At 39.6% G+C, this 27,115-nt stretch overlaps 1 protein-coding gene across 2 annotated transcripts; it reads left to right on the forward strand.

Annotated features, from left to right (window-relative positions):
* Positions 1-269: 269 nt before the first annotated feature.
* Positions 270-26,775, forward strand: NUCB2 (nucleobindin 2). Of its 2 annotated transcripts, none has more exons than XM_041481243.1 (13): positions 270-366; positions 10,494-10,637; positions 11,247-11,354; positions 12,069-12,195; positions 14,575-14,678; positions 16,311-16,496; positions 17,135-17,225; positions 18,796-18,854; positions 19,994-20,086; positions 21,103-21,192; positions 21,723-21,893; positions 22,211-22,292; positions 24,012-26,775. In XM_041481243.1, the coding sequence occupies exons 2-13, from the start codon at positions 10,494-10,496 to the stop codon at positions 24,122-24,124; spliced, it is 1,368 nt and encodes a 455-aa protein (XP_041337177.1). In that variant the 5' UTR covers positions 270-366; the 3' UTR covers positions 24,125-26,775. The 2 variants fall into 2 exon arrangements, with proteins under 2 accessions (XP_041337177.1, XP_041337178.1); XM_041481244.1 differs by lacking the exon at positions 270-366 and adding an exon at positions 1,202-1,315.
* Positions 26,776-27,115: the final 340 nt, after the last annotated feature.

Genomic DNA, 27,115 nt, shown 5'->3' on the forward strand with positions numbered 1-27,115 from the left:
AAGACATTTGTCCTCTGAGGGGAAAGGAAAAGCAGGTTTGAACACAGCTACAGCTCAAATGAGCGAAAAGAATTAGAAACAGGAAGGAGCAGTCCTGGGGAAGGACGCCTGGGAACTCATTTTCAAATTCCAACAAGGGAGCTCACGACCGAACACAGGGCAGCGCCCGGCGCAGCGAACAGCTTTGCAGAGGACGATCTGGGGACAAGGAGCGAGCTGTCACCGAAACACAGGGGCACGGGGCACGGACCCCAGCGGAGCCCCAGGACCGCCCTCACGCCGGAGCCCCCGGCTCGTAGCCGCCGTCGGCGCGCACCTCGCCCTTGAGCAGCAGCGGCTCCTCTCCTGCCGCAGCGGGACCCGAAGGTAGCGCCGCCCGTCCCAGTGCCCCCGGCGGCGGCGCGGGCGGAGGCCTGGCGGCGGGGCAGCCGCTGTCAGGGTCGCGGCGGGACGCGGGGGTCGCGGCCGGGCTGGGACGCGGGGGTGGCGGTGGAATCGCGGGGCTCGGGGCTGCCGGGCGGGAGCAGGGCGCAGCTGAAGTTTTCCCGGAGCGCCCTGGCGGCCGCCGGGAAGGCGGCTCCGGGTGTGGGGCTGTGTGTGCCCGTGTCCCCGGCGCTCGCCCCCCGTCCGGCCCGCGGCGGTGCGGGAGCCGGCGGCGGGCTGTGCAGCGCCGGCAGAAAGGAAAGCTGAGCTGGCAGCGGCGGCGGCTGCGGCAGCGGCAGAAATGTGGAGCGGCTCGTAATTGCACAACCGCAGGGAAAACTTGGGCAGGAGACTCGGCGGGTTTCACTAGAAAGGGCACAGCTCTCGAGCATTACTGTCTGGAGGCGAAGAACGGTTTGGGTTGCGAGAACCTTGAAGATCATTTCGTGCCTCGAGCAGGGACACCTTTCACTATCCCAGGCTGCTCAGATCCCCATCCAGTGTGGCCTTGAACGCTGCCAGGGATGGGGCATCCACAGCTCCACAGGCAATCTGTGCCAGTGTCTCACCAACCTCACAGAGAAGAAGTTTTTCCTAAATATAATCTAATCCTACTCTCTTTCATTTTGAAGCTATTCCCTTTGCTCTTTTAAATAGTCGCTCTTCATCTTTCCTGAAGGCTGCATTTAGGTAGTGAAAAGCTGCCATTAGGTCACCCTGAAGCCTTGTCTTTTCCGTGCTGAGCAGTCCCAACTCTCTCAGCCTTTCCTTGTAGGAGAGGTGCTCCATCCTCTGATCAGCTTGGTGGCCTTGTCCGGTCTGACTGCTCCCTGTGCTGGGGTCCCAGAGCTGACCACATCTTACTCTGGTACCCCTGGAGGAGCTCTGGAAGGTACTGCAGTGCCAGGCTGCCTGCTGCACTCAGATATATTCCAAAAGTGGATATGGCTGTAGAGAGATAATATTTTTTGCTGAAATGAACATGGCTAAGGCTTTCAAAAGAGATTGCGTTTGGCAACATTATTTAATAAGCCTGTAGGAGAAAAAAGCCTTCATTGTTTGACTTACAAGTATTTGCTATGGAAAGATAACATCCAGTAGTTTCAACATGAAACCATCACAGTATCAACAGTGAAGTGCCTGTGCACCCATGGTATCGAGTTCAGTGTGGAGTTCTGTGGTTTTTTGTCACTTTCTTTTCTCTCAGTGTCAAGAAAGGTCCTGTAGCTGACTCAATATTAGTGCATCTCTACTCTGAATTCTGAAGTGACTGTCCCTGTCGACCAAACAAAGCAGCACAGGGAAGATTCCTACTGTAGAGACTGGATAGGAGCCACTCAAAGACTTTGAAACCAGGTTTTGTTGTAACATTTGTGCTTAAAACTCACAGAAAGTTTATGGGAGAAGCCCACATTTCTGTGAGCACTTAAGATCCTGTTATGTTTTTTACTGTCATTTACTGCACAATGATCTTGCACAGTCACAGTGCTACGTCCACCGTGGGCCACAGATTACTAGCCTGGTTACATACAGTGCCTCCTAACTGTCATCTATTTTTCCTTTTACTTGCTTCTGTAATCTCCAGGATGGTAGCAGTATTTTGTTTCAGAATAAAAAAGATAATTGTACTAAAAAAAATAACATAGGTTTAAACAAATTGTGTTGATGTAGAGCAATATGAACCTCATTCACTTCTAATCAAGACAAACAAAGAAAAGGGGGAAATAAAATTACAAATTTATATTGCCTGTTGAGTCTGCTTAAAACTTACATTAGCAATTGGATGCAAAGGCATCTGATGTAAGTTTGTTATCACACTGCCTGAGATACCATTATTTGGTGTCAGAAAACCCCAGTGGGCAAACAAAACCGAGCAACAACAACAACAATAATTATTTCTTAATAATACCAAGGCAAAGTTTTCGTACCTTGGCTGTGCAGTACTGGTAGTGCTGCTGACATAAACTTTCTGTTCATGTAAGCCAAATTAAAGATCTTCTGTCAAGAACTACCCCCCTCCACCAGACATACCTAACTGAAATTGCAGCCATGAAAGTGGAGGGCAGTAATTACTCTCAGGTAATAAAAAATGTAGAATATATTGACTTAACTGTCAGAGGTGTGGAAATATTGACGCAGTAGTTTCAGAGCCGTGCTGACTAAACAAATGCGCTTTACATAAGAAAGATAAAATCATTTATTGTTAAGTTTGAAGCCGCTATCAGGACTTCCTATGACTTGAACTCCAGTGTGGAGGTGTTTGATCTAGTGAGGCATTGTGCTCCCAGCATTGATTGCTCAGCAAGCAGAAAAGATTCCTCTGAAGTTGCTGTCAGATACGTAGCAGACACGAGCCTTTTGCATAGGGGTGTGCTTTTATGTAGATAAAGGCATGACCAGGTGCTAATGCCAAACCAAATGAAATCAGTCAAAAGTCATGTTCCTTTCAATAGTTTTTGCTCTTCCATATGTGTGTGATTTGACAGTTGGAAGAGCAAAATAAACTGCATTTCATTAGAACTATTTTAATCATATTCAGTTGTAAATATTCATCGTAGGTAATTCAAGAGAAGTGTAGACCCTTTTCATGATTGCATTTCTCCTGCTAATCTTTATAAAAGTAGAATGGGATGTTGATGTCTGTTTTTGTTTCTAAGCAAGTAGAAATCAATGGAAATTAACAAATTGTGAACATAAATCTCCTTAAGTACCTAAATACTTTTAAATCTGGCTCCACATCATTAGATCTAGATTTATTCTGGATAACTATTTTGTATAGTAATGTAACTATGTAATTTGTAATGTAACTATTTTTTCCCCCCTTTTTTTTCAAAGTGGGGGAAAAGGTACCTTGGACTCCTGGGGCATTCAGGGCTTACTTTAGCATCATCAGTTGTTGTTGACCAGAGCGAAATGCATATCGTTAGAATAATTGAAATACTTTTTGATTTGAGTTAGAGTTTAAGCTAATTCATTGTTTGCGTGTAGTAGCACATTTGAGGTTGCTTTTGACGTCAGCACTGACAATATTGCCATTTGCATTTATGAAAAATGAATTTATGAGACTCCAAGTGTACTGTTGTATTACATTCTGTGTGGGAACTGAAATTAGAGTGCAGGAAGCTATAGTTGTAGCAGTAATTTTTTTTAAATTTCCTTTTGAAGCTGATAAGATTTTTACAAAGTATGCATTGAATTCAGTACAAGTTTTTGCTTGACTATTGGCTTCATAAATCTTTTTCTGAGGCAATTTGTTGGAAAGAGTTAATAAAACCAAGCAAGTTGCTTTGAAAAACAAGGCTAATATTTCAACATGCTTCAGTTACTAAGGTAGCTTTGTAGACAGAAGTATTTATTTTTTTGAAGTAAGGAGAGGGAAATTCCTTGGAGGCAGGTAATATTATAAATATATAAGTGTGCACACAGGTTTTAAAATTATGAACCATTAGCATTACAACAAGAAAAGTCTTCAGACTTCCCTTAGGACAGAGCTAAGCACATGTGTGGCATCAGCCATACAATTTGCTTCTGTACCATCTTTCTTTCTGGACACAGTTGTGTTGTTTCATGATATTATCCTGTACTGTGTGTGGTTTGAACATAACATTGCTCTTTCCCACTCGAGCATTCATAGTTTGTGTTACTATTGGATGACTCATTTAATAAAGCAGCTGAAGTGCATTTTTTAAAAGGAGGTTCTTTCAGTAAATGTTGTACGAGGCACAGTTGAGGCATGCTGTGTTTTCTGGGGAGCTGAAAAAAGCAGCTCTTCCATCAGCCAGCTTTTAGTTGTAAAGAGAATTAAGCAGCTCGAGTGCAGTGAAAAGGTAACAAATAGAACTCAAAATAATTTAAGTCAAGTAAACAGGATGAGAAAAAAGGATTCTGCTGCCTTTATGTGCTTAAATAATACTGTTTAATAAAGAACTATTTCCATGCAAGATTAAAATGCTTCTTGAAAAAATAAGGAAGGTCTCCTGGTGCAGAGAACTGAGTGGGATGTGCTCTAACAAAAGATTAGGACAGCATGGCCAGTGTGAAACCTGTTGGATATTGGCCAGGAAAAAAAAGCAACATCTGAATCATACAGTTAGTGAACAGCATTGACAGAAGAGAAAAGAAAAATACTTGAAGGATAATTAAACTTTATATATATATATATATATATATATATAATTACATAACAATAATAGCTGGCTTATAATAGTTAATGGCTTGCACATTAACTTCTAAAAGGATCAGATCCCTTGGGAAGGGAAGGGTGCAGGTGTTTTTGTGTTTGGAACATTCACTTGTATGGGGAAAGCTATTGCAGCTTGTAGCCATTTCCCTTTGCATGGCATTTCCTGCTCATGTGTTCAAGGGGCAAACCCAGTGTGGGGGACTGGTGACCAAGAGAAGACACCCTCACCACAGCCAGAGGCTTATGGCTTAACAGTGTGAGTGCAAACAGGTTTTTCCACTTGCTTCTCAAAATTGCTGCCACATGTCAGCTGTGCTTATGCCAGATTAACTCGTTGGACAAACAGCGTGAAGAAGATGCATTAAGTATTGGTTCATGGACTTCCATACCCTGCTTAAGGTATGATGGCTTAGGGTGTCTGTGCAGCAAGTGCTCCTGAAAAAGACTGGGGGGAACTAACACTGGTGTTTCCAAACAGAATATGGCAGAAGAATAATCTGTTTCTGCCTAATTTCAAACATTTAATGTAGTTTTTTTAGGGTTCTGTAAGTGGATCAATTTATAGATTTGCAAATTAAAAAAAAAAAATTTAAAAAGCCCATGGAATGAGACATTTCCTATTTAAACTGTGGTACATGGACAGGTATATTGCTGTTTCAGAGAGGTGAAAACAGATTGAAGATGCTAGGTGACTGGAGCAGACTGATGAGAGAATACTTTACATCTCATTCCAGTACTGAGGGTGGAATATTCTTAGAAAAATAAAAATCAGTAGATATATTTTATCTATTTCCTGGCCTTTTTTTTTTTTTTTTAAATTCAGCATTGCCTGTGAAGATTGTTCATTTCTCCAGTGCACAGCATAAAAATAGAAAGTCACATTCTGGTCATGACTGTAGAGAACATTACTGTTATCCTGCACATCTGCACTGTGTCTCACACAGGTTTAATTACTTCCATATCAGAGCAGGCATATGTGAAATCTGTGAATGGGTAGGTTTATTGTGTATTATGTGAGTCCAGATTTATGTTTTCATTGCTCATCATGGTACACATGGGTTTGGCAAGTGCAAATGTGTGATGTGACATTTACAATGTTGTGCTGTCTTGCATCGTAACCATCCACTGAGCTTCTACATGTGCAGACATTGCATCCTGATTTTACTATGTTGTTTTGCCTATCTCAGTTTTAGAAACTTTGACATTGGGTATTACTTCTTTAAAAATACTTGAGCTTTGCTGGGAAGGTGATAGAGATACCAGTACCTGCATGATGCTGTTTTCTGGGCAATGGGTGCTAAATTAATGAAAAGTAATTTTGGGGTTTGTATAGGTGTTTAGCAGCTTGTGTTACTGTTGCTAGAACAAACTTTTGAAGTAGCATTTTGAAGTTACCTCTCAAAGCCTGTAGCTCTTTATAATTCAAATGTTCAATCCTGTTTGACTGATGTTGGTAGGAATTCGTGATTAACAAATAATCAGGATTGCTGACAGGCAGCCTGCAGCTTTTCTTTTCCAGTTGTATTTTTCTGTTCATGCAATTACATTGGTGGCTCTGTTTTCTGCTGTCTCATTCTTTTAGCTCTCACTCTGTTTTTGAAATACTTGGAGAAGCTATTTTTCCTTTTCCCTGAAAGCTTAGGATATTGGCTTTGCTTATACACTAGAGTATTTGTCAGTTCTAGAGCACTACTTTTATGATTAGTTCTCTTTATGTACAAGTGGGAATGTTTGTTTATCCCTCTTTTAAAGATAAGATTGATGTCTGATACCAGCAGATTACAGTTATGCTACCTTTACATCTAGGTGGGCTACTTGTCTTTGACTAAAATCTCTTAATTTCCAGATGACAATTGTAACATTAACTCTCTCCATCTGTCTTTGAAAAAGCAGTCAGCTGGGCAGATCCATAACAGTTTATATTTCTATTAAAGCTAATAGAAGTAGTAATAATAACAATAACAATAATAATATGCCACATGGCTGTGCATTACGTACTGCTGATAGCAGTGAGCAAAGTGACACTGCCCCTCTTCTGCAGCACCCCCTGTGATTGCTCACTTGGTGGCTCTAGTGCAGAAAAAGCCACAGTCCTGACATGGATGCACTCTGAATGCCTGGGAAGGGATGGGCATCCAGGATTCGGTTTTCAAAAATCCAGAACTCTTAAAAGCAGCTGGTAGCAGGCTGAGAGTGGAATGAACTCACTTGGTGGAACAAAAAGGGGAACCCCCACTTTTCTTCTCATCCAGCCTTTTCTCACTCTTCCCTACAGTTGCTGAATTTGAGAATTGTGCTGAGTTTTTCTGGCAGGTGATTAATGTTAGATTTTGCAATGGGGCTGGTTTCTCTCTTTTAGTACACGTCAGAGTAGAAGGTGCCCAGTGACTCAGGTGACACTGGCACACTCTAAAGGCTGACTCATGCCTTAGTCACCTGCTTTTCTTAAGGAAATTTTGGTGAGTATAGTCTTGGACTAGTAGATATCTAAATACAGTAACTCTGTCTTCACTGGGTAATTGTTTTTTATTCTAATAAATGTATTTCTAATTTACTTGTTACATCACAGTTGGGTTCCTCAAAATACTGTGGGGAATGCTGTGTTAGGCATAGTTGTCTGCACAGTCAGCTGTGATGATAGAGATATTGTTTACTTACCCATTTTGGAGACTCCTCTGCTTTTAATTCTTCCCATTATGTGTGAAATTTTTTGGCTTGTTTTATCAAAAAAGCTACAATAAAAACATCCACTGCACAACCTGAAGCAGAACTGCTTGATGAAGTCTTCTGAGCAGCCTATTACATCAAACAGATATGAAGAACATACTGTGATATCATCCAGTATAACAGCATGTAATTACAAAGCTTAAAAAAACCCCACTGCCCATGAGCACAAATTCCACAGAATGTCAGCAGAGCCAGTGGGACTGAGTTTGATTAGGCCTTTTGATAGATCAACTCTGCTGATACTGCAGAGGTCCTTCAGGATGATACAGCTCCAGTTGCCCATCCCAGATCTGGAGGTGATGAGTGCTCCCTCACATGGGGTTTGGCAGACCAGCATGGTTACCGTATCTCAGTTGTTTCAGCTCAGCATGGACATTTCATCTATCAATGCTCCTCAGGAGCAAGAAAAAGTCTGAAAAATCTAAGCGTGCCCTTCTTCAACCTAAACTGGCAATCCTTGTCTCCACAATTGTTCATGTTACTAGGAGTTGTAGGTCAGGAGCTTTAAGAGATGTCTTTAAAATGGATCAAAGACCAGGTGTCATTGTTGAAAGTGTTGGCTTTAGCACCTGCCACAGGCAAAGAATGAGTCAATGCCAGACCTGTGGGAAGCACCTGAGTTTCTGGCTTTCTGTGCTTCCCTGCCATCACCTGATGGGCTTGAGCATGCTCATTTCCAAGCCTCATAATGATTTTCTAAAACACTGTTTACACACATAACTAGAGCAGTGTATAATAATGTTAAATCATTTTTATTACTATAATTTTGTATATATGAAAATATTTTGGTTGGAAAAATACTCATCTATCAGGTTCCAGAGGCTACACTGTTTTAAAGTGAATACTTCAAACGTACATGACCTTTTAAAAAATGTTTGCAAAATGCTAAGAGTGTATGTATATATATAATTATTATATACTTGATAAGTATTTTGGGGTTTATTAGTTTTGTTTCACATGCATTTCCTAGACTTGAAATATGCTTAATCCTTTCACTTAGAAATTACTAGACAGCCCATTCGTACTCTGCAAGAACTTCAGCAAAGTGGGTTTTTGTTTTACTTGTAGTACCAAGAACTACTCTGAGTCTTGACATCTACATCAAGATTAGGAGACCTGAAGACCTAGTATTTGTTAGTTATTATCATCATCTCCTGTGATTAAATCCTGTTGAAATTACAAACCTAGGAACAGCATTTTTACAACAATATTCTGTAATTAAAAACACTCAACATACTGGAACTTTGGCATTTTTAAAAGCAGTGGTGAATAACTAACCCTTTCACTCATCAGCTTTGTAAGTCCCTGCAAGCCAACAGTTTGTGTAGAGGTGTAGAAATTAACTTACCAGTTCCAGCAAGGCTAGTCAGATTTGTGAATCTGAAACTAGTGCTGACATCCAATTTCAAATGCTCAATGTGGCAGCAACAATAGCTCCTGCTATCCATCTGGTAATGATCAGATATTAATTATTTTTAAAAATTAAGTAACAGGTATTTGAGCATAGAGCATAATCCATTTAGGCTCCTTTTGCTGAAGATGTGATTAAGAAAAAACAGTTTTAAAGAATTCACATAATTTTTTGTAATTCTTGAGCCTTTGACATACAAAACAATAGATACATAGGTGGATATACTTATATCTCCAGCTATTTCCTCATCCCAAACAAAAGAAATAATATCTCTGGATGTCTTGAATGCCTTTTTTTTTTTTTTTTTTTTTTTGGATATGAGTGCTTTTGTTTTCCTAGTGTTGAATAAGGGGGAATAAAGGGTGTCAACAATGCTTAATATTAAATGTGTACCATTATCAACATTTATTGCCATAGTAAAGGGCAGCTTAACCCAAGCAAAAGCAATGCATTTCTGTCAAGTACCAGATCATGTAGTCAGGAAAACTGGCACTGACACCATTATTAGTTTGCCCTTCTCTCCCCTCCCCTTAAAAAGAGATTTGTTGTTGGTGGACATAAATACTTTTGACAGAATTCCTCACATGACTTGCTAAAGCATTTGTACAGAAATTCCTCTTGTAGCAGGTGTACTTTTGATTTATTTGACTGCACGTTTCTTCAATATTATGTATTTTTCTTTGGCATATCTAAGCTAATTTTAGACAGACTTTTTCTGACAACTTTCACCTCCTAGGAAGTGATTTATATTACCAATGTAACACTGGAGTTTGCTCAAACTTCCTATAGAATATCCGTAGATAGTGGAGTGTCACAGTCTGAACTGGCCAGATTGTCTCAAGAGCCTGACTCGCTGTCAGATGCTGGATTACTATCATTACTTTTTTTAGCTGGATTCCCTGTACTCACTCTATCTAATTATTCCATCTTACCAGCTTCTGAATGAATTATTTTCAACCAAGTTTGATAGAGGGGAAGGAGACAAAGGTCAAGAACTCAAATTGCTCAGTGCTCATCAAATTATGTGTGAGTTAGCTCCACTTAAGACACTAAAAAAAGGCTGTGCCCTCCACATTTGGGATGGGGAACTGGAGCTGTATCATCCTGAAGGACCTCTGCAGTATCAGACACTAAAGAAAGGCATCTTAATAAAGCCCCAGCCTCAGCAACAATGTCAGGTCATATGAATACCAGTTTTCAGGAATCTCTACCCACCTGAAATACAGATATAACATGGATTGTAAAATATTCTTCCTGCAGATAAATTTTGGAGGGGATCTTGACTCCAAATTAGGCAAAGTATTGCAGTGTTGAAACATAAAATCCACTGGCATTACTACACTAAGGTCTGATTCAATGTCCCTAAATGATCTTTAGGAGTTATCCAATAAATTCAGCAAAGGCATGATCGAAGTAGGAATGTCAGTATTAGTTATGTGAGACCTGAACATCCTAAATAGGTGTTACCATCTGTTATTGATAATGCCTCAGCAGGTTACAAACCCTCACCATTTACAGCTTAGGTTTGGCACACAAGTGGAAGCCAATCTCAGGAAATCTGTTTGCCTAAGAATGGCCTTCAGAAATTAAGGCTGTATTACTTCTTGGAGTTTTTGTGTTCCTTGAGAGCAGGACATTGTAAGGAAAGTGGGATATTACAGGTATCTATATAGGAATGTAAAAAAATTTTCCTCAGTACAGCAGGTTAACATGATTTATGTTAATTTTTGTGACCTGGTCTTATTTCAGATGAAGAGATTATCTGTCCTGCCCCAGCAGTGTCTTCTGCTGATGACATGTCTCCTAATGGCCTTGGAAGCTGTACCTATAGACATAGATAAGACAAAAGTCAAAGCAGAAGGCCATGTAGAAGGAGAGAAGGTAGAAAATCCAGTAAGTATAAAGAAACTGATGTGAGATTGTGTTTATCCTAATTGTTAGTAATCTGGATATAGCAAACTCCTTTAGAAGGAAACTAATATTCCCCAGTGTTGTCTGTGTGTGTGCCATCTACTGTGGGGATGTTCTGTTTAAATTTGCTCTTTATTATTTTCAATGAGCTGCTAAAGGTGAACTGGCACATGGAAGGAATTCCCAGATTACAAGAGGAAGCACATAACTCTCCCACAGAGACTAACTTTGAGTGATTGGGTGGTGCCTTAGGAAATTCCACTCACTGATCCCAGTTCAGTGTTTCAAATAGAACAGTAACAGATGAACTGCATTGTTTTAAAAAAGCTACACACTACATTAACATGACAGATGCTTGTGTATTACAAGGATTCCTAATCACTTTTCTCTTCTTCCTTGTCAGTTGCTGAAACAATGGATCATAAATTGCTATAGGGCAATGATGCAAATCTGAAAACACAAAACATATGTAAGACAGCTTAGTGCTATGTTGCTAAGATTAGGGTGTCAGTTTAATAACTGTATTTAAACAAAACAATTGTTTGTGAGTGTAGTCTTTCCTCAATTTCCCTTTTTTTCTTTTTTCTGAAGGATACAGGACTTTATTATGATGAATATCTCAGGCAAGTAATAGATGTCTTGGAAACTGATAAGCATTTCAGGGAGAAACTCCAGACTGCTGACATAGAAGAAATAAAGGTAGGTTCGAAAAAAAGAGTTAAATTGAGGTTAATTAAATCTATAATCATGAGCCATGTATGTAGTATTCTTTCTTCCGGTGGCTGTTGTGCAGTGCCCCTTCAGGAGCTAGAAATGTGGGAAGGGACAAGTAGGAAACAGTCTAAAGTGACAGACTGAAGGAGGAGATCCTGCTTTTTGTGTTTCCTTTAATCCTTCATGTTGCTGTTGGCAGCTTGAGGTATCTTTTCCTTCTGTGCTGTATCTAGGGTCAGCCTTGGAGATTCCTCTCCATTTCCAGGTTCTTGCAATACACATCAGGGGCTGCTGCTGCCTCCTATCTTCCCTCAAGCCTAACAGCCCTCCTTGAGAGGATGAGGCACTTTGTGGGCTTCTCATAGTTCTTTTGAACTCAGTTGAGAATATTTGATCAAGAAATTTGTCACAAATGCTATTAGGCATTGCTCCCTCAAGGTTGTGGTCTTGCTCTTTGGAGGAGCAAGATGCTTAGAAATTCTCTTTTCTGAAAGCTTTTAGGATTCCTCTCTGTTTCCATAACCATAGGCATAAAAATTTTGAATCTGCTCTTTGAAAAAATGTTTAGATTTTTAGAGTGTGGGCTACAGTATTGCCAGAGACTGCCATTAGCCTGCTGTCTTGCAGTTTATGTCTAATGGGAATCCTAAAGGCTTCTTTCTTCCAGTGTTTATGCATGACTTTTTTGTTTCTTGACAGAGTGGAAAGCTAAGCAGAGAGCTTGATTTAGTAAGCCACCATGTGAGAACACGGCTGGATGAACTGAAAAGGCAAGAGGTAGCAAGATTAAGAATGTTAATTAAAGCTAAAATGGATTCTGTTCAAGGTAAGAGTAGAGAATTTATTTAGGTGAGTTAACAGATGGAATTGTGTTAGAGAAATGTCAAAGTCCAGCAGTTGTGCATTGTTTGTTGTCACCAGTAATGACTAAACTGAGAGTGAGTGTCCTTTCTGAGCTGGCCTGGAGCCATTAAAGACCTGTCTTTATAGGAAACTGGGGAGAAGAGAAAAGCTGTCTCTGTTTTATAAATAACTGAACTTGTTTGTCAGTGGGTTTTTCAGATACTTCTAGCTCTTGTCTTTAATGTCTTATTTTTGTAATGCATCAGTTCATAGATTACTCACAGAGAACCAGTAACAGTAGGACTGTGTTTAAGATAAAAACCATGACACAGTATTTCATATCCTTAGGGGGTAGAAAATGAATTTTTTTGTCAGTATTTTATTGTTGCAAAGATGTTTGCAAGTTTTCAAGGGGGATCCCAAGAAATTGAATACATAATGCATCAAATAAAATACTCCCAGAATAAGGGGCTGTCTTGCAGGCTAAGCTAATTTAGATGTGGCAAAAAAATGTTTATGGGGGTGTTGTTCCTGTTGCAGATAAGCGGTCCACTGACATCATGGTGACATTCACAGCTAGGTGACAGCAGCTAATGATACCTGGGTGTGTACATAGTTGTTTTAGGTATTGTGAAGTTTAATGGACTGATTACTTCCACCCTTCTCTGCTTTCATAAATCAATAGTAACTAACAGAGTGTGCTTTAGAAAAAGATTCCCCCCAACACCTCAGATCTTACAGTGTAAATGTGAGATCTTACATTTGGGAACAGATTATTGCAGTTCAGAATATTCAGATGAGTACTAAGATGTAAAAACACTTGGCAAAGTTTATAGTCAGCTTTGCCCATGAGTGCTTCACATCATATATGAGTATGGCCAGATTAACTATAAAATACAGCTGCATCTACACACCTAGACAGCATCTTGGAATATGCACAAAGAGCATTAAAATAGCAGCAGGCACACTGGTTTGATTTCCTTATATTTGCTCTTGTAATCCTTTCCCTATAACACCATTTAGTATCTTAGTCATCTGTCTGATCTACAAAAAAGGAAAAAAAGGCACACAAACCCCTGCTCTTTTCTCTCCTCTCAGCTGGATCAGGTTTAAAAAACTCCAGACAACTAGATCTGAGGTTCCGTTCAGCATATATTCAATCCACATCCAGTTGTGTTTTTAAACATTTTCACCAAGATCCTACTTGACTGATCAGTAGGCCAGAAGAATGTTAGGAGTTGAATCTCAGATCATACAGTAATCTGGCAAGTAAATAGTGTCAAATAGAATTAATCTTTTCCCCTAAATGTAAGAAATGGAGAAAAATGGTTTGGGGGCTGTTTTTTTCAGTGTTTGTTGGTTTTTTTTAAGTCTGTTAATGCACTTCTGAAAATGTTTCAAACACAGACAAAGGCACGTATATTTAAACAGAAAATATGATCTCACCAGGGAGGAATGATGCCTGAAATCTGCCCTGGCCAGTGTTTGCTGTTTTGTGTTAATACAAACACAGCTTTGACTGTAAAGCAGATAGTTTGTGAAAGAACAGTATATTCAAAAATGTATTTTCCATTTTTTCAAACAAATAAAATATTCTTTGCTAAGTCATCTAGTAAAAGCTTGTCACAACTGCTGTACTTAACATAAGCATAAGAGAGTAGCATTAGTGTTCAGAGACCATGGTAACAGCTAGAGAAGCTGTGGTAGAAATGTGTTTAGTTTTAGTGCATTGTGTGTTGATGCTGGTGGGTATCACTCCTGTCACAAGGAAGAGAAAATGTTTCCAGCTTTTAGACACAAGACCTGACTCTCCACTGTCTTGCACTTCTCTTTTTTCTACAAATGAAGTTTAACTATCTGCTTATTTGATTGGATACAATTTTACACCATATCATACATAAATCTTTGGCCAGATGTGTCATTTGCAAAACATCCAGGACAGTCCCCATTCAGGAAAAATATGCAGGTTGTTAGCACAATGTCAACTATCTCATTTATAGAAAAAGATTCTTTTTTTTTTTTTTAATTTTTTTTTTTTTTTTTTTTTTTTTACTTTGTAAAGCTCAAATTGATCATACTTTCTCTTGCTGAAACAGACCTGTAATTTGTGCATGTCAAATGACTGGGTGCAATGCAGCACTGACCCATCAGAAGGAATGTAGTGTAAACTGCTATAAAGTTTGTCAACCTGCTCTAGGAAAAGCAGCTTTAGAAATGTAGTTTTCTCCAACAATGAAAAAATTACTCAGTCCTCAGGGAACTTCAGGTATTACAAGGCATAAGCTCCCATATGAAAGACTTTGTGATTTTTCTGGATTTCAAATTTATTTTAATGTTTTACATGTATACCTTGTTCTTGCAGACACTGGTATAGACCATCAGGCTCTCCTTAAGCAGTTTGAGCACCTGAACCATCAGAATCCTGACACCTTTGAACCTAAAGACTTGGATATGCTGATCAAAGCAGTGAGTGCCAGATTTGAGCTGCTGTGGGGGTTGGGGTTTTAATTTTTATGCTTTTTACCTCTGTAAAGGGAAGTCCTTTCCTATATAGCACATTTTATAAATGACATGCAGTTTTCATTTTCAGAAAAAAGTCAGTTGCCTCCATGCACACTTGAAAACTGTGTGCATGAAAACATCATGCCCAGTGTGCATGATGCAAAAGACTCCATAAATTTTGGGATGTCACCTTAACAAGACTTAACATTCACATGCCAGTACAAGCAACTTTGGGAATAAACCACACATTTCTGAGAGCCTTTAAATTAAATACAGGTGAGATAGGGGTGCCTTTTTCCCAAGTGTTTTTTCTGATTTCTGTTTCTAAATGATATAGGACTCTCACAGAATAATGTAAATAATCATCCCTAGCCCAGCCATATGAATTTTGGGATCTCCTATATATACATCAAGATGCAAAACCACAGCAGAGTAGAATTTGAGATAGCAATGTTAGAAGTTGCTTATACTGGCCATGGCATTCAGTGTCTGTTCAGCAGATTCAGTATCAGTCACAGGTGTGTGGGGATTGTTCAGGGGATGCAGTTAAGCTAAGCAGGACATGGCTTTTTTTCAACTGGTAGAGAAAAATAAACTTCCCAGGGGGAAAAGTGTCTTAAATATACTTTAGAGAGCACTGCATGTCTGACATGAGAATTTGAGCAATTTTTAATACTTTCAAAACAAATTGAAAGATAAAATCTTCCAAGGGTAAAAAAATGACACAGAAATTATCTCCATTTTCTGTAGAATTATTTTTATAGAGATATTTTAATTTTTCTAAATATTTCTGAACATCTCTTCTGGGAAAATTCTGGTTGGCTTGGAGAAGCATACCCTTAACAGGACAGTTCTTTTTTTATTACATATTTTATTGTTTTGTCTTCTCATTTCTCAGCCAAGATACTGACAGGGTGTAATGGATACTTAAGGGGGTCTTAGCTTTGGAATTGTTTTTTAAAACATACAGTGAATCTGAAAAGTAAAATGCAAATAGTGGAGAGACAGTATCAGATGTAAACATGTTACTTTGAAAAGCACTACCAAAACATCCTTTAATGCTTTGGCCTGTATGAAAATGACACAACTTTAAACTCTATACAAGAACTTGTCAGAAATTCTCCTCTCTTACCCTTTCTCTCAGTTTAATTGTTGGGGCTTTTAAATTTAATCTGTGTTAAGCTGCTGCAAACTAAATCAAATTATTAGTGAAGGCACTTTTGTCATTAAACTGTAGGATAAGCTACAAATGTTCTTATTCTGAAATGATCAAGGAGTTAATGGTACTGTTAGTGTAGGACTTGATTAACTTGAGATCATTTATTACTCACTGATGAGAAAGGACACCTTGAAGCCTTCTTACAGCACCACGTAATTGCAAAAATTGTCCAACAGATGAACCATTACAAATTAACTTCTGTGAAAATGACCAAGGGAGGAGGGACATTTCTGCATCATGTCACGTGAAAGGAGCCCCCAGCCAGTCTGCCCTGAATGGCAACATGGCCAGCCTTGCCCATGGATCTGAACAATACAGTGGTTTTAATGTCAGATTATGTTACATAATCATCTGTCTGCATATATCCCTATTTTTAGGCTACAAGTGACCTGGAAAACTATGATAAGACTCGCCATGAGGAGTTTAAGAAATACGAGATGATGAAAGAACATGAGAGGAGAGAGTATTTAAAAACACTGGATGAAGAAAAGAGGAAGAGAGAAGAATCCAAATTTGAGGAGATGAAGAAAAAACATGGAGATCACCCTAAAGTTCACCATCCTGTAAGGCCACAGCCTGATTTTACTAGACTGTGTGTGAGCTTTCCTTTCCAGAGTGAAAAAGCTAATACACAGAAGGGTGTATTTTGTTTGTTCTCATCATTTTCCTCCTCTTACTGACATGGGCACAGTGCTGAGAGCATGACAAACCCCACTGTATACACTCCCATTCTTTCTGTACAGATGTGCTATTTGCTGCCAGAATTGTTACACAGACACTGAAATTCATAAGGAAGAAGCCAGAACAGTATTCAAAACTGTAGGGATGCCTGCGTGGTATGCCTGGCCTGCAAGGAGCTGCATCACAGTACCATTTGCTCTAGGAAAGGCAAAATAATTCAGCTCCCTTCAGCTGTTGTTTCTGGATGGGGCTGTGTGGCCATGACTGATTATTATTACAGGTGCTCCTTTCCACAGAATGTGCATTTCCTTTACACTCCCTCTTTCCCTAGGCATTTCTGCCTAATGAAAGTATTAGACTTGACCAAAAGGGAAAGAAAGAAAATGCCACTGATTCCATTTGCCACATGACTAATCAGCAAATAAAGAAAGCCTTTCAGAGAAACCATAATGCAAAGGTAATGCAGGGAAATTACACTAAATTGTCTTTTGAATAGTTTTTCTTTGTAACCCATCTATAGGGAAGCAAAGATCAACTGAAAGAGGTGTGGGAAGAAGCAGATGGACTAGATCCTAATGAATTTGATCCCAAAACATTTTTCAAGTTGCACGGTAAGAGGTTTAGTTTTAATCTAATGAACAATTGAAGTGACTTTGTTACATTCTGCTGAGGATAAGTTTGTCATAGGATGAAGTCTTACACCTCAAGCAACTTGGATGAATCTGAATAGTACAGAGGAGAAAATATTTGTTACTGTTTGTAAATTTTGTGCAATGTTTTAAGTGGAGTTTAAAAACATTCAGAGATTTGTTGAACTACTCCTAAAATAATACAGGCAAAACCCAGTAGTGATTCCTTAGGGAAGTGTGGGTACTTAGAGGGCTGTCCATATCTATAACTTTGCTTGCACAGTAGGTACTGGGAATAAATCCTCAGAGATTTGTGTAGGGGCAAAACCTGCTTTCTCATCATCTCTGCAGTTAACTACCAGATGCTCCTAATCTTTGGAGTGCTCATAGAAGGGCCAAGGCTATTCAGAAATTGCAATATTCCCTTGATAAAACAAAAAACCTCTAATCCTGCCTCTAGATTTCTGAGGAATGGGCAGCTAGAAGCAGCAAGCAGTAGCAGAGATAAGGATGCATCTCAATGAACACCTTGCTTTACATCTGATGATGTCACCAAGGAACTTTATGTTCTGATATTGGTAAATGCTTCCTCATGAAGTGCCCCTGAGTAGATCCTGCCTGGCACTAGGCTGCAAAGGGTTGAACAGAACACAGAATGTGACTAATCTCAAAGATGATGATTTAGATAAAGTGTTCTATTCTAGTTTGAGTCTAAATGTTTATCTCAGTTTATAACTTATAATACGCATGTATTATTACAGAATGATAGAATGGTTTGGGTCCTTAATCATCATCCTAACGGGACCTTAATGATCATCTAGTTACAGTTCCTAAATCTTATCTCTTCTTTCTAGAAGGAGATTTTGAAAGATAGCTTTCTGAAATTTTTTTGTAGCTTCTTTGTGCAAAACCTACCAAAACAGAAATAGCTGAAATCCCCTGTTGCCTTAGAGCTTAGTATATAGAAAACTTTGAAGCAATGGCACAAAAATACTGGGTAATAATTTGAAGTGGATATTTTCTTTTAATTTCAGAGGTAGTGTAACAGTATTCAGAGCACAATGTAGGATAAAAGATGGATCATTAATTATCAAGTATTCTCTCTACATTTGTCATGAAAATTCATTTTACATGTATCTCAAATACTGCATGTTTATATAGATTTTCATGTAGTTCTTTAAGCTTTTAAGGAGTCATATTGTCAGTTAAAGTTTCTCTGCAGAATCTTGGTGCTTGCTCCTGAGTCTAATTACAAATTTAGTGGTTAACTGCGGACAACTTGTTCTCAGCAATATTTTTTGGCAGTTGCAGTCTGCGCAATCCTGCGGTGACCTATTTCAGTTTGCTAATCTAAGAAGTAGAGAGATTGCTCCAGACTTGTCCAAACCAACCAAAAGTGACTCTCCAGCCAATGCCTGCTAAAAACCTAAGCAGCAGAAACAACCTTTGTAACCAGCTTCTTGTTAAATGTGTACACTGATCCTTACTTAACTCTTTGAGATCTATTACATGTATGACTTTCTATTTGTATTTTTGAAACTTCTTTTTGTAGATGTCAATAATGATGGTTTCCTGGATGAGCAAGAATTAGAAGCTCTATTTACTAAAGAGGTAAAAAAAATTACTCAGAATCTTATCTTCTATCAGTAAATGGTTACAGGGATGTCTGTTTTTCCCAAGTATATCTGAGGGCTTTAGACTACAAAATAGAATATTCATGCCAAGTTTCATGCATCCTTAATATTTCTACAAAAGTGCAAAAAGCAGGCAAAATAAAGTAGCTGAAGAATAGGAGTCAGACATCAGAAATCTAGTGCTCATGTATTTTTCTGCCCCAGGCTTGCTGGAGATTCTATAACTAATCTGCAGGATAGGTATTACCTGTGTAAATTGCAATGCAGAGAGCTGCTCTCCCTAGATGCAGCCTGATAAAGGTTCTGAAGCTGGGCACCTGTGCTCAATCAGTGTTCATCAACAAGCCTGATGAGAAAAAGGGTCACACTTGTGTGCCTTGGCTCAGGGACAGCACTGTGGAAGTGGCTACAGAAGTTTAATCTATTTTATGTCTGGCTAGTTTGAAGCACATGTACATCTGATAAAGTAGACAGGCTCTTAGTTTTGTTGTCTGAAAATTTAACTCTGGTACAATAATTTGCCACAATCTCCTTCACTACAATGAAGATACAGTGCAGTCCCTTTTGACAGGTGTCTCACTGTTTTATGGTTTTGTAGTATAAAAACTAATAGTCTGAGACCTTAAAATTACCTGTGGCTGGGGAAGTCAAGTCTGAGAAATGCCTGAGAAAGCCAAGTAGAAGCACATAAGCATGAACTCTCCAGAAAGACATTGTGCAAGGAGAGAAGTGAGCCATTAAATTTGGCACTGAATTTGTCTTGTGATATCCTGAATGCTTACAGGGTCAGCTGCATGCCCTGGTGAAAAAGCCACTCTCTCCCATTCCAGAAACCACTTGGAACCTCTGCCTGCTTTGAATGAAATGTAGGATCAGACTTTGCACACTGAGGTCAACTTGACTGTGACATCCACAGCACTGAATTGTAACAGACCACATGAATTAACTGAAAACTTCATTCTTAGGAAAGAAAGGCTCACTTGTTGCTTAAATACTGTGCTGAAAGAGGAAAACTGCACACACAGAGAACATCTCACACCACTTTTCCAGATATGCTCTGCCATTTGAATGAGCAGCCTTTTCTTCAAACTAACATGTACTAATTTTAAATTTCAGTTAGAAAAAGTTTATGATCCCAAGAATGAAGAGGATGACATGGTTGAAATGGAAGAAGAAAGGCTGAGAATGAGAGAACATGTAATGAATGAGGTGGGGGCTGATTCCCTTCTGTGTTCAAAAAATACAGTTCTACCATGAAGTGTTGTCCAAGTGCAGCAGAAAGGGATGGCCTGTCACACTGAGAGCTGCTTGTGCTGGGATTTTGCCAAGTTACAGTTCTCAAACCCTGTCCCTGTATTCTGATGTAATGCCTGCTGACTAGTTTTCATTTAAGGAGTTCCAGAGAAGGAACAAGGTACAGCCTTGGTTGTTTGCAGATACTGAGATTCAACAGCAATTCCTTCCAAACAAGGAAGACTCTAAATATGCTTTGACACTTGGCAGATGGGTAAGATTTAGGTGTGAGAAGAGGGAGTAGAGCAATGTCTTATTTCATATAGCTCAGCCTTGTCCCTTTAAAAGGGGGCTCAGAGCTCAAGCCGTCAGGTGACGCAGTGAAAACCTTCGCTGGGTCTGATGGGTTTTCAGCTCAGGAAACACAGGAGTGGAAAGAGGGTGTTTTGAACCACTGTGTTTTCCACCCATAATATTTCTGTATTCAACTGTATTCCTTAAACTTGAGGAACAGAGCAAGCCTGGTCATCTATTAGTCATAAAGGGAAGCATTTCCTCCCTTGCCCTTAAAGGATTCCAGCACAATTCAGTTGGGTGGGATTGTTGTTTTTCAAAACCTCCCCCTCCAGCGGTGGAGGTAATTTTGTAACTGTGAGTCAGAGTAGTTACCAGAAAGCTACAAAACATCTTTTTCAAAAAAAAAATAAATAAACAAAATCATACATTCCACTGTTAGTGTTTGGACTGTGAGCACAAGTGTTTCCAATAAAGCCAGTGAATTTTGAAGTAAAATGTCAGGATTTACTTGGTAGTTCTATTTTTGTTAAGATACTTAAGCTTGTGAAAGGAGTTTTCAGAAAATGTTATGGGCACTCCCTTGAAAATGTGACATACAAAAAATTGAAAATCGTTATATTTGATTGATGAAATTAAAACATTAGCTCCTCCAAGACCTGTCCTTCATCTTGAGCTTAATTTTTTGCCTCAAATAGGTTGACATCAACAAGGACCGGCTAGTGACTTTGGAAGAGTTCCTGCGAGCTACAGAGAAAAAGGAATTTTTGGAGCCAGATAGCTGGGAGGTAATGAAAATGTGTTCCAAGTACAACATGCAGCACCATTACCAGCACTTGGAGCAGGAAACCAAACGGCATGTCTGTGACCTTTGGTTTTTTCAGCTCTGCTTTGGTATGTGTGTCCTTAAGCCCCTCAGCTGAAGGTAGCATTCAGCTGCCTAAATGTAATGCAGATGTGAATTCCACAAACGGAAAAGGTCTGGCGCCACCCCGGGGATTCGGGAAGAGCTTTTCACACGTGCTTTTCAAATGGAAATGGACATTTTGTTTATGAATCACTTCAAAGGGATGATAAGAGTTTAGCTGGAAGAAAGAGGATATTTTTCTCCTGCATCTAAATCCCTAGTAGAGCTTTGTTGAGAAAATAGCTGAGAAATAGCTATTTTGCTGCTTTCATTGAATGTACAAAGTGTCATGTCTCGCTATTTTGTTCTTAAGGTTTTTAGTGAACCGTGCAAGAATTTCAGTAAGGAAATAATAAAAAAACCCCATGCTTTCTTGGCAAAGTATTCATGCTTGTATATATTTTCTTGCAGACACTAGATCAACAGCAGCTCTTCACCGAGGACGAGCTGAAGGAATTCGAAAATCACATTTCCCAGCAGGAAGATGAACTTAGAAAGAAGGCAGAAGAACTTCAGAAACAGAAGGAAGAGCTACAGAGGCAGCACGATCAGCTTCAGGCTCAGAAACAAGAGCTTCAGCAGGTATAGTGTGAGGACAGCATATATCTGTTTTCATCTCTTCTCTGTCCTTGTATGTGTAATGGCTCTCCACAATTCCCAGCTCTGGAGATTGACTTTGATTTCTCATATGAGTCCCAGCTGAATTCTAAACTAATGGTTCCACAGCGAAACATAGTCTGGTGTTCTGAATTACAGCAACTCAGCACTATTAGTTAGTGAACCCGCTAAGAAGGACCTTACATAACTGCAAAATTTGGTTTAGATGTATTCATTTATGTCACATCAGAGAAAGCTGGCAAATTCAAGTTTTTCAACTGCTGTATTTTATTTTTCACCAGGTTGTGAAACAGATGGAACAAAAGAAACTACAGCAAGGAAGTCCTCCTGCAGGACCAGGTGGAGAACTGAAAATCCAGCCCCGTATGTGTCTTTCTGTATAGATGCACAAACTTGAAAATCAGATTTGCAATGTAAAAGTCATTACCTCCATATTTGCTATTTGAATTATTAACTTACTACAGCTTTAATGACCTCTGGAGAGAGGTTCACTAACCTATTTTTGAGAGGGAAATAAGTACTAAGTACTCCTGAAATCTCACTGCTTTTAAGTCCATAATAACAAACAAGAGTCCTAGCACAAAGGACCCAGTTGGCAGAAAGGAGGATTGTGTTGTATTAGTCTGAAATATTGAGATCTAGAGCATGCAGGGAAGAACATACAAAAGACAAGGTCCTGTGATCTATGGCTGCATTGCAGTCTGAGGCTGCAGAACAAATCAAAGCATTTAAAATCCTCAGTGGCCAATTTACCAGCAAGTGGATGTAGCAGGACACAAGAAGTTAGCCTTGGGCAGTATGAATGACCAATTGCTTCAACACCCTCAGGAGAATGCAATGGCCTAATAAATCACTGCATTTCATCACCGGTGGCAGCACAAGTCAGGTGTATATTAGCACTTCTTATCCATAGCACATTGCCCAGGTTTCCTTTGTGGTTTTTTTTTTTTTTCCTTTGAGCTCTGCTGCCCCATGCATCCTAAATCAGCCTTTTCTTGTCTCTAGAAAGGCTGAAACTATGCAGGCTTTATTGGCTCCCATGTTCATGTGCTGACATGATCAGTGAAGCTCCAGAACTTCTTGACATTGATCTCAAATACAAGCTTCAGGTCTATCTAGGCATCCTTTTGAGTACTAGGAGCTCTTAACCGCTCCTGCAGGGCCAGCAGTGGGATTTCAGACCTCAGGAGCTGTGTTCAGTGATTGCAGCTTACCTCCTTGGGTACCCTGAAACTCTGCCCACTCACTTCTGTGAAGGGAAGTGATGAGATTTCAGAACCGATTTAATTCTTCCTTTTATTTGCTTTGAAACTCCCTGTAGGTAACTTCATTTTATGATCCTTCTTTCCAAGAGCCTAAATTCCCCTCACCTTCAGTAAAACCAGTGTGATTGCAAATTATACATCTTTCAGTACTGGCAATATTGTAGCAGATACTGTTCTTAACACATGTATTCTTTTATGTAAAATCATTCTGTAAAGTCATTCAATTAGGTGTCATGAGAATTCTTTATATTAGCCAGAACTGGTCACTACTCATTCACTGAATCAAGCATGTCCAAGTAGACACTACTTTAAATCTGTAGGCCACTGGATCTACTAAGAGTAATTTGAGGGGAAAAAAAATCCAGAAAGGGAGCTGCATGTTCTGAAATGTTCATCAAAGTATGAAAATTAGTATTACTCAAACACAGGCAAAGAGATAACATGGTGAGAACTGATGCAGTGAGGAGTAACATACAGGAGCAAGTTGTTATTTCTTTTTCAAGCTTCCCATATTGGAATTAAAGGTCTCATAAAAACATGGTTTATTTCAGAAAGAACAATGTGTTATGTGAGAATATTTCACAGAAAATAGAAACAACTTGTAATCTAAGAGGTGACACTGACTAACAGTGCAGTCTGTTGGGTCTCGATCCCAATTCATTGTTAGGCACACAGAAAACTCTTGATTCCACTTGTAAACCAGAAAATAGAAGGTTTTGTTTGAGTGTCTCTATGCTAGAAACTTTCATTTAGAGAATTTTCACATTTGGGGCCAGTTTACTGAGATGTTACCAAGGGTTCTCCTCTTGTTTTCCAGCTGCTGAACACAAAGCTGCAGATGCACCACAGCACCCAGCAGGAGGAGATCAGCCTTTACCACCAGGACACATCCAGGAACCAGCTGTCAGAACTGATCCAGTTCACCCTTAACCACTCGTGCCTCAACTTTATAGCATCTTTATTATTTGGGGAAGGAGGGGTGGGGGGGACAGGAAATCAGAGTGAAACATGAACTTTCTCCCTCAGACTGTAAAATCATTGGGAATGTTAGAGATGAAGTATCAGTCAGATTTGATTTTTAAGTTAAATTAATTTTCTCTCAAATGCATTGGTAGGAAACACAAGGGGGTCATGTAGAGGCTATAATGGAGAAGGGAATTAAGGAAACCATTAATGCTAAAGGTTTTTATGGCCGGGGGACTGAGCTGTTGAATTCTCCCCTCACAAAGAAGGGGGAGATGTCTGCCATTCTGTGTTTAGGCATGAATCAGGATCTTCTCAGAGAGGAAACAGGGAGCAGGCCTGGATGTTAAGTTAGGTCTACTTTGATGTAGAAACTCTTTCCAGAAATGCTGAAAAGCAAAAGATGGGGAAACAAAGACCATAGATAAAGGCCTATTTCCAGCACTACCAAACCCTTTCTTCTTTGAGACCAAATAAAAATGAAATTTCTTAATCACAGAAAATTTGCACTTTCTAAAATTTAAACACAGCAAAGAATTATGTGGAACAGTGAATATTTTTCATGTTTACAGAAACCTAAGAATTTCACTGAAAGCCTTCAAAAGGAATACTGTGCTTGTGTACTGATCTGAACCGTCCTCCTTGTTGAGATGAATTCTGTGTAGCAGTTGAAAGCTCAACTGGCCCTTGGGACAGCACTTTTGTCCCCATTTCTTTCATCAGATGCCAGCTGATCTCAAAATTTTGCATGTTATTAAGTAAGCTTTTTATGTTGATGGAAATATTGTGCAAAACAGAACAAGACTCACTGTCTTTTTCTGTGCAATTGTCCTACCTCCTACAATAAAACCAGATTTTTCAAAGTGCACCATGTGCTTCAGAGAGCTCTTCTCAGACATGAATCTGGGATTTGTTAAGGGTCTCACTGTTGACTCTTATGAGTCTTTCAGCAGTTGGTCTAAGGTTAAAAAGTGTCCTAAGCCAGGGGTGCTACTTGACTGTATTATTTTGGTATTGAAGCAGGATAGGTCCCTAGTATTGCAAGCCAAGATTTTATAAGAGTAAGTTGATTTTCATGTCAGTTTTATTATAATGCTGAAAAGTTGTGCCAGTGTCCCTGCTTCTCATTCATTTCAAACTGAAACTATCCTAAAGTGTAAACCCTGTGTGGATTTCCTTGTTTGCTTGGCTTTTTGTGGTTGTTTTTTTGTTTGTTTTGTTTTTTAAACACGGATTGTTCTGATTGTATAATGCTGGCTTTGAACGGATACACACACCTCTGCCTGCATCCTTTACATTTCCTTCCTGTTCTGTGGCTAACTGCTGACAGTGGCATTAAAAGAGATATTCTGGGGCTTGAGCAAAGAAACAGAAGCACGTCTCTGTTAAAGAAAGATGTTCCTTTCAGAATAAGACTTGACTATTTTAGGCAAACTCAAAACAGAGGGCAATTGCTAACATTTTGTACTGACATTTGGGAAATTTCTCACTTTAAAGAACTTTGGTTGATGGAAGCCAGGCACATTCCTTCCATGCTCCAGGCTTCTTTCATCTGACCTGGGTATATTCCTGTTCTCCACACAATGCAGCAGAACTCAGTGCCAGAACAGATCAGGCTTCCTTATCTATTTTATCCTGTTGTCATGTTGCATTTCCTTCATTTATACCACTCAATTTGACTTATTTCTCATTTTCTTTTTATTCCTTATGCAAGTAGATGACGTTTTTAGTTTCCAAAACCAATGTCTCCACTGTTTGTCATTTCTATGCCAGTTTGATTTTGTCTTTGTCTGGAGACTAAAATATCTTTCAACAGCCTCATCTGTCTGCAGAGAGGCCCAGACACAGTTACAGCTCCATGAACTTTCTCTGGGCACAGCCCTGGCTTTGGGGTTGAAGCCTGATAATCGGTAACAGGGTGAGGAGGGAAACAAAGAGGGAATTATTCAAATGTCATGGTAAAGGCAAGGGGAAATCTTACTGTTTTCCCCATCCCACATGAAGCTTTACAGAGGACAAGTGATACAGCCACAGATGTTCGTAGAGATTCAAGGACTGAAACCTTTGGTGTGAAGGCATTTCTACCATACAAACCATTCCTTCAGGCTATTTCTGCCTTCTAAGATGCCATTAAATGTCAAATGACTTGGTAATGTAATGCTCAAGCTTCAGTTTCAGTGCAGCCTCTTACATCTGATTGTGAGGTCCTGACTCTGCTGTTGGCAATTGTCCCCCTTATCCCATTTACTTGCAAACATCCAGAGCTTTGTAAAGAATTGTTGTAACTTGGAAAGTGGAAAGTTATAACCACAGAGAAATAAGGGACTGGAATATCAAGGGCAGAAGTGCTTACGCCTGTATTCTGCTTTTCATTTAGGAGGTGATTACAACAAAACTGTATCTAACTTTGTACAGACACCAGTTCCACCACAAAGATGCAGAGATTCAGTTTTGTACTTGGCTGGGATTTCGGTAGGAGGATGAAGGGGTAAAATTTGGTTAATGTTGTACAAATTCATATCTCTGGTGCAATATATGTTAAAAAAAAAAAAAAGCCCCACTCTGTACTTTGTATAGATTAGTTTTTAACTGGATTAAACTGAAACTCAGCACAGTGACAGAGGTTTAGTGTTTTATTTTTAGTGGGTGGGCAAGAACTGGGTTTGTATTCATAGAATCACAGTGGCCTGGGTTGGAAGGGACCTTAAAGTTCATCTTGTTCCAAGACCCTGCCATGGGCAGGGACACCTTCCACCATCCCAGGCTGCTCAGAGCCCCATCCAACCTGGCCTTGGACACTGCCAGGGATGGGGCACCACAGCTTCTCTGGGCAACCTGCGGCAGTGCCTCACCACCCTCACAGTAAAGAATTTCTTCCTAATATCTAACCTAATATCTAATCAAATCCTGCCCTCTTCAGTTTGAAGCCATTTCCCCCTTGCCCTGTCACTACTCGTC

Source organism: Pyrgilauda ruficollis, unplaced genomic scaffold (assembly GCF_017590135.1).
Source record: "Pyrgilauda ruficollis isolate IOZ18807 unplaced genomic scaffold, ASM1759013v1 scaffold55, whole genome shotgun sequence".
NCBI classification, from domain to species: domain Eukaryota; kingdom Metazoa; phylum Chordata; class Aves; order Passeriformes; family Passeridae; genus Pyrgilauda; species Pyrgilauda ruficollis.

What these genes read in the sequence shown, in the direction of transcription:
- NUCB2 (XM_041481243.1), top strand. Translation starts at nt 10,494, where the DNA reads ATGAAGAGATTATCTGTCCTGCCCCAGCAGTGTCTTCTGCTGATGACA. An exon ending in TGGATATGCTGATCAAAGCA is followed by an intron (nt 14,679 to 16,310) that starts GTGAGTGCCAGA and finishes CCCTATTTTTAG; the next exon opens with GCTACAAGTGACCTGGAAAA. An exon ending in AACATTTTTCAAGTTGCACG is followed by an intron (nt 17,226 to 18,795) that starts GTAAGAGGTTTA and finishes TTCTTTTTGTAG; the next exon opens with ATGTCAATAATGATGGTTTC.